A 7,500-nucleotide genomic window follows, 5' to 3' on the forward strand; every position below is an offset into this window, starting at 1 on the left:
AAAATAAAAGACATAGTTAGACTGTTATTGCATAATAGATTTATAGGATATAAAGATTACCATTGTGTTATCGATAGGAAACATGGCATTTTTTGTCATTGCCAAAGTATCAGTGTGAGGATCTGCAGAGGACAATGCACCTTGCATTACTGCGACGAACCACTATTTTTAGAAAGTGCCTAAGTGTTAAGTCTCAGAATCGGCTTGATTACCCCTAGCTTGAGAACCACTGTCACAGACCTATCAAAGGCGCCGGGAATTAACATCATATCATCGGTCGGCTCTGTTTCGCATTTGGAAAGGAGTTGTGAATTGATGTTACTTCGATGTGCTTCTCTTCTGCACACGATGAAATGGAATCGCTTATGCTCCAGCAGTGACATAAAATATTGCAGGAGGTACTTAAATCATAAATTGTCGAGGGTATTAGAGGGTATATCCTCCATGTAGTGAATATAATTTTTTTCGGTATAACATGCTAATTTCAGCTTCAAATCTATTTATTCACAGATGTTCGTCATCAACATGAATGATTTAAGTCATGCATAGGATGACGGTGCAACACCTTTAAAAACTAGTCTGCAGGTTTATTGGCATATGTTATGTGGCAAGTTTCTTTTTAATGTATTACCGAATTAGTCACGTAACAAAGAAAGGAGCAGTAACAGAAAAACCCAGACATAGATGTTATTTAAGTAACCTCTAATATATCTGGAATACTTCAAGATTCTAGTGTGGCTTAATGTTGTTGAACATATTTCCCTAATGAGCAACTCATGTTATATGCATAGCATCAAGTGTGAATCTTGCCATCCATTTCCTCGCAAAACTGTACCATAAAAACCCTAGTTAGTCTTTGAAGACAGTGCCAAGGAGAGGAACGACTCTCACGCTCCCTTCGTCATACAGGCATCCTCGAACTAGTCCTGTGAGTTCAGTTTTGTTGCAATTTCAGAGAGAGAGAGAGAGAGAGAGAGAGAGAGAGAGAGAGAGAGAGAGAGAGAGAGAGAGAGAGAGAGAGAGAGAGAGAGAGAGAGAGAGAGAAAGAAAGGCAGAGGAGGAGGAGAGAGAGAGAAAGAGAGACCGAGCGAGCGAGCGAGAGAGAGAAAGAGAGAGAGAGTCAAAGGAGGAAGAGGAAGAGGAGGAGAGAGAGCGAGAGAGACAGGCAGACAGATTGTCTGACTGACAGACAAAATTCAAGACACATAGAGAGAAACAGGCAGACAAGCAGAATAACGGAGAAATGGAAGAGAGAGATGAGAGAGAGAGAGAGAGAGAGAGAGAGAGAGAGAGAGAGAGAGAGAGAGAGAGAGAGAGAGAGAGAGAGAGAGAGAGAGAGAGAAGAGAAAGAAAGAGAGGGTGGGGGGACAGGCAGATAAAAACAAAGAAGGAGAGAGAGAGAGAGAGAGAAGAGAAAAAAAGAGAGAGCAGACTGACGAACCTATGAAATTACTTAATAAAAACAATAATGAATTTGCTATAGTCCCTGGATATCGAATTCACCATCTACAGAACGGTCCCCGCCTCTTCGTCTTGCACCAGCACCTCTACGCGTCCTCAGCCAGTGTCCGAAAGGCGTAGCGGCGGCCATGGCGGGGGCTTCGGCTACATCGACTGTCTTTCGAGCGGTTTTCCGTGCTGGAAGGAGGCGAGGATTCCTCACGTGTCTCCTTGTTCTTCTTCTTCTTCCTTTCTGGGTTTCTCTCAAGTTCCAGTACGTCTACCGTCTACGGCGTCACAGGTGCTGTAATGCTGGAATGGATCTAAATTTTGGTATCAGACGAAATTATGCGGTATATATATATGTGTGTGTGTGTGTGTGTGTGTGTTTGTGTGTGCATGTCTGTATGTATGAGTGTACATATACACAGTGTATTTCTTTCTTTTTCTTTGTTGTTGGTGGTGTGGGGGGGAGTGATTACCAAAATGGCAACATGATAGTATATCTTGGTTTCATCTTGAGATTTATTTCAGAGAGCCACTCCAGGAGACAAGTGAAATGTTACAAATACCGTCTAGTGCCACAGGTAAAACCGTAGAGATACCCTATGACATCGCAAGCAAAAAGCCAGAGACGGCATATGACGTCACAAGCAAAAAGCCAGAGACGCCCTATGACGTCACAAGCAAAAAGCCAGAGACGCCATATGACGTCACAAGCAAAAAGCCAGAGACGCCCTATGACGTCACAAGCAAAAAGCCAGAGACGCCCTATGACGTCACAATCAAAAAGCTAGAGACGCCCTATGACGTCACAATCAAAAAGCTAGAGACGTCCTATGACGTCACAAGCAAAAAGTTAGAGACGGCCCATGACGTCAGTGTTAAAAAGATAGATATGCCCTATTACAGTGCATATAAGAAGCCTAATACACCCCATGGCGTCGCAGGTGTAAATCCAGATATACCTTATACTGTCACTGGCTTAATATTAAAGACACCCTACAGCGTCGCCAGAGAAAAGCCAACGACGCCTTTCAACGTCACAAGAGAAATACTAGATATGCCGCGTGACGTCATTGGCGAAAAGTTACTTGCCTCTGGGGATGTCATAAAGAACGATGACGTCACCAACAGCAGAAGCAAAGACGAGAGCGAAAAGCCGGAAAAGATCATTTTACTGTGGAAGAAATTTAGGAAGAGTCTCTCGGAATGGCGATACATATTTTCCAGGTCTGTAAAGAACACGTACGAGCTCTATAGGTGTTTTTATGATTTTAAATATCCTAGCAAATGCACGTATGAGACACTGTGCCGCACAGGATAAAACTGATTTCACATCCACTTCATGGAAGTTCTTCCTCATTTGATTTCAATCTATTTTCTCTATTCCTTATAAGACCTTATTGTCTTCGGGAGTACATGCTTATAAACACTAAATTGAGAACATGTACTTGATAAACACTAGATAGAGAACATGTACAGCCAATGCAATGTTTTATAAACGTCTAAAAATGTCCTTCAATGAAGTGAATATTGCAAAATTTGGATTTAGAGTCAATGCAACTGTAGCACATGCTCCAAAATTCATAGTATTAATAACGTGACGATTCCATGGCATCGTAAAGATATGTAAGTAAAATTATACAAATGAATTCAAGCAGGTGTTGTCCTAAATAGACTTGTCAGTGACAGTGTAATTTCTATAATTTAAATGCTTACGATTTTGATGTTTATCTGCATGTTATATGCATTCAGGTCTAAATTTTAAAAGGTCTGTGCTCTAGGCTAAAGATGTACCAGCGATGATATTTAGAAAGCAAGGCAGGAGGAGAGAACTAAATGTTGTAAAAGACGAAATGGGAATAAATATAGCCTCGAGATCACCGCATTGGCGTGTCTGTTCCCCTTGTCTTCCTCTTCCAAGCGGCTTCACCCCTTTCCTCTGGCCACCGTCTTCGCTTTCCAGGCAGGAGAGGGGCGAGTGCGGGGGCGCGCCGTGCCGTGTGGTGTACGACGAGGCATTCCTCCGAGAGGCCGACGCCGTAGTGATCAGGCCGACCGTGCGTCGCCTGCCGCGCGCCAGGTCGCCGAGCCAGCTCTGGGTGCTGTTCTCCGTGGAGGCGCCGACACGTTAGTACTGCATTACGAACAAATGGGTGAATACGTGGGGCATGCGAGGAAGGGCAAGGATGCAGCGGGAGCTCATCTTTCACCGTTATAATTCTAACGGTAACCCTTCGAGGCCGACATGTGTATATATGTGTATATACATACATAAATATATGTGTATATATATATATATATATATATATATATATATATATATATATATATATATATATATATATATATATAGGCACACACACACACACATATATTTATGTATATGTATATATTTCATATATATGTATATATATATATATATATATATATATATATATATATATATATATATATATATGTATGTATATATATACATATATATATATATATATATATATATATATATATATATATATATATATATATATATATATATATATATATATATATATACATATATATGAAATATATACATATACATAAATATATGTGTGTGTGCCTATATATATATATATATATATATATATATATATATATATATATATATACATATACATATACATACATATATATATATATATATATATATATATATATATATATATATATATATATATATATATATATATATATATGTATATATATATACACATCAAGCTTGTGTTAAACATTTATCGAGTTGTCAGATGCATTCTTCCTACCTCGGTTATTTTCATGCATATTCTTATTAATATTGTATATCTATAACACAGCACAACCCGCCATAAGGCATCAAAAGCCGTCTAAGATACACACACACACACACATATGTATATATACATACATACATATATGTGTGTATATATATATATGTGTGTGTGTGTGTGTGTGTGTGTGTGTGTGTGTGTGTGTATGTGCATGTGTGCGTGTGTGTGTGTGTGTGAGCATATATATATATATATATATATATATATATATATATATATATATATATATATATATATATATGTATGTATGTAAGTATGTATGTATGGGTGGGTGCTTCATGCGCAGGGTGGTGTGAAGCGATGGTGTGGTAGTCTAGTTAGTGTTAAGAGCTTTGCATGCCTTCTCGCTTACAGCTGCCACCGCTGGCTAGCCTAGTACGAAAGAGGGAGCAGCACTGCATAAGCCTCCCCTGCCAGTGCATAGCCTCTCCATCATCGAGACTCCCTGCAATGCCTCCTCGTGGCCACTGGCGTGTGGACATGCCTTGGCCTTGTACCAGCTCCTGCTCCTAGATCCCCTAGGGTTAATGGGAGGCTCGGGGGAGGTTGGCATTGCCAGTCCTCCTCCCCCCCCAAAAAAATAAAAGAAAAAACATCGGCAGTGTTCAATATTTATGGTAATGCTGGGAGGAAGGGAACTGCTCCTCCCACCCAGCAAGAGAGGCGGGCTGTGGATCCCGCTGGGAGGGCGACTTCCGGGACGCAGGACGGGAGCAAGAACTACTCGTCCCGCCTGCGTTCTGGTAGACGCCAGCCCGGAGTGAAGCTTACAAGAGAAAGCCTTCAAGAGCCCCACAGGTGGATGATGGGTTCCACAGCCTGCCGTTCCCTTATATGTGGAGCAGTGTCGGCGGGGGTGGCAGAGGTGGCGTCCACCCGGAGCGACTACCTGAGGCTAAACCTCAGGGTGGGGGCTTGGAACGTCCATTCTTTGTGTCAGGATGATCGGTTGCTTCTGCTGTTGAGGGAACTGGGGAGGCTGAGGGTGGAGGTAGCTGTTCTCTCAGAGGTGAGAAGACCTGGCAGTAGAACGATCACTGTAGGCAGCTACACTTACTACTGGTCAGGCCGCAGTTACGGTCACCATCTACAGGGAGTAGCCATGGCCATCTCCAGCAAACTCCAGCCCTTGGTGGTAGAGGTTACTCCAGTCGATGAGCGTATAATGGTAATGAGACTGAAGCTAGCATTTGGCTTCATGTCTTATTGTTGTGTATGCTCCTACCGATGTTTGTAAACTTGATGTGAAAGAGATTTTCTATGCCAAACTGGAGTCTGTGTCAGACAGGTGCCCCCGGCGAGATATTTATGTTGTCCTGGGTGACTTCAATGCAGTATCTGGCTGTGATCGAGCTGGCTATGAGATGTTTGTCGGTCCCCATGGTTCGAAAACTGATACCGGCAGCGAGAATAGCCTCCTTATCCGGGACTTTGCTAGGTCCCAGAAATTGAGGATTTCTGGCTCCTGGTACCAGTGCCCAGACCCACATTGCTGGACATGGTACAGCGATGCGGGTAATGCAGCCAAGGAGATCGACCACATACTCGTTAGCACTCGGAGGATCCTCCAGAATTGCAGGGTGTATAAGAGTGCCAAGTTCTGTGGTGCTGACCATAGATTGGTTGTGGCTACCCTCCGAGTCCATTTCAAAACCCCCCAGCAGACCAATGATCACCCCAGGGTGTTTCACTTGGACAGGCTGAGGGAGGAGGAATGTGTCCAGGGGTTTGCTGAGGCAGTCTCTGGTCGTTTCACAGTGCTTGAAAATTTGATGGACTGTACTTCTGTGAGACACCTTCAAACGTGAAACGCTTGATGCAGCTCAAGAGACGATTGGTGAACGCCCGAGAGGAAGGCGAAATTTCATCTCACAGGAGACACTGGATACCACAGATGCTTGTCGTGTGGCCTGTCTGACAGGGGATCGGGATTTGCACTGTTCCCAGGTGCGCAGAACTCTGTCTTTGTTAAGAAGGGACAAGGAACAGTTTATTAGGAATCTTGCTTAGGAAGTAGATTGCCATTTCTTAGTAAATGACCTTCATCCTGCATACTAAGCCCTGAGAAAGCTGAACTCCAAGCCCTCTTCACAGGTGACAGCAGTTCGCTCAGTAAGTGGTCAGATTATCTCAGATCCTGTTGCGGTGCGGGAACGCTGGGCTGAGTGTTTTGAGCAGTTGTACCAGGTTGACCCACCAACAGTTAACTTGGATGTGGGTAGTGCCTAGATTCCGTTACCGGACCCACCCATCAGTGAGGATGCCCCTCCCTAACTGAAGAGTGGTAAAGCAGCTGGTATATGCGGCATCCCAGCTGAACTGTTAAAGGCTGGTGGTGAACCTATGGCGTGGGGGTTGCATGTTGTCCTGGCTGCCATCTGGCGGTCAGGTACCGTTCCCTCTGACCTGTTGAGGGGTGTGGTCATCTCTCTCTGGAAGGGGAAGGGGGACCGATGGGACTGCAGCAACCACCGAGGCATCATACTGCTCAGTATACCAGGCAAGGTTCTTGTCCACATCCTTCTGAGACGTATCAGAGACTACCTACTGAGGCATCAGAGACTGGAGCAATCTGGATTCACTCCTGGTAAGTCCACAAATAGACCGTATCCTAGCACTTCGAGTCATTATAGAGCGTCGTCGCGAGTTCGGGCATGGATTGCTTGCAGCCTACATCGACCTCAAGAAGGCATTCGATACGGTGCATCGGGAATCACTCTGGGAGATCTTGAGACTGAGAGGAATTCCAACACGGATTATTGGACTAATAGCGTCTGTATACTGGTACTGAAAGTGCTGTAAAGTGTGGTGGGGGCCTGTCAAGCTTCTTTCCTGTTAGTTTAGGAGTGAGGCAAGGCTGTGTCCTTGCACCAACGTTTTTCAACACTTCCATGGACTGGATAATGGGCAGAACTACTGTTCAAAGTCATTGTGGAGCAACTCTTAGCAATATCAAGATTACCGAACTTGACTTTGCTGATGATGTTGCCATTCTATCTGAGTCTTTGGAATCTTTAGTGGTGGCTCTCGATGCATTTAGTAATGAAGCGAAGCCCTTGGGTCTAGAGGTCTCTTGGACCAAGATCAAGATCCAGGACTTTGGGGACATACTAGAAACTGTTCAGTCGGTACGTGCTTGCGGCGAGGACATTGAAGTCACACAGAGCTTTACATACCTTGGTAGTCATGGTAATTTTCTATATTACCT

The 7,500-nt window shown here is 43.7% G+C and overlaps 2 protein-coding genes and 1 non-coding gene across 7 annotated transcripts in view; 2 read left to right on the forward strand and 1 right to left on the reverse strand.

The window, feature by feature from the left end:
* Positions 1–7,500, reverse strand: part of LOC113820869 (deoxynucleoside triphosphate triphosphohydrolase SAMHD1) — a 69,266-nt gene that overhangs the window by 49 nt on the left and 61,717 nt on the right. For 4 of the 5 annotated variants that reach the window (XM_070129112.1, XM_070129107.1, XM_070129108.1 and 1 more), the window contains one exon: positions 1–1,752. This exon is cut by the window's left edge and continues 49 nt beyond it. In XM_070129112.1, coding sequence (XP_069985213.1) covers positions 1,736–1,752 — 17 coding nt within the window. In that variant the 3' untranslated portion in view covers positions 1–1,735. Of the gene's footprint in view, positions 1,753–3,559; positions 3,581–7,500 lie in introns of those variants that run through there. The other variant, XM_070129110.1, reaches the window with a different exon arrangement.
* Positions 840–2,111, forward strand: LOC113828252 (uncharacterized). The gene is made up of 3 exons (XR_011399015.1): positions 840–928; positions 1,513–1,741; positions 1,975–2,111. It is a non-coding gene; the product is annotated as an uncharacterized protein (transcript).
* The window catches only part of LOC113828253 (alpha-(1,3)-fucosyltransferase C), a 35,082-nt gene continuing 30,117 nt past the window's right edge, over positions 2,536–7,500 (forward strand). The window contains exons 1-2 of the mRNA XM_070129114.1: positions 2,536–2,673; positions 3,410–3,573. Coding sequence (XP_069985215.1) covers positions 2,653–2,673; positions 3,410–3,573 — 185 coding nt within the window. The 5' untranslated portion in view covers positions 2,536–2,652. The remainder of the gene's footprint in view (positions 2,674–3,409; positions 3,574–7,500) is intronic.

Source organism: Penaeus vannamei, chromosome 13 (assembly GCF_042767895.1).
Source record: "Penaeus vannamei isolate JL-2024 chromosome 13, ASM4276789v1, whole genome shotgun sequence".
Classification (NCBI taxonomy): domain Eukaryota; kingdom Metazoa; phylum Arthropoda; class Malacostraca; order Decapoda; family Penaeidae; genus Penaeus; species Penaeus vannamei.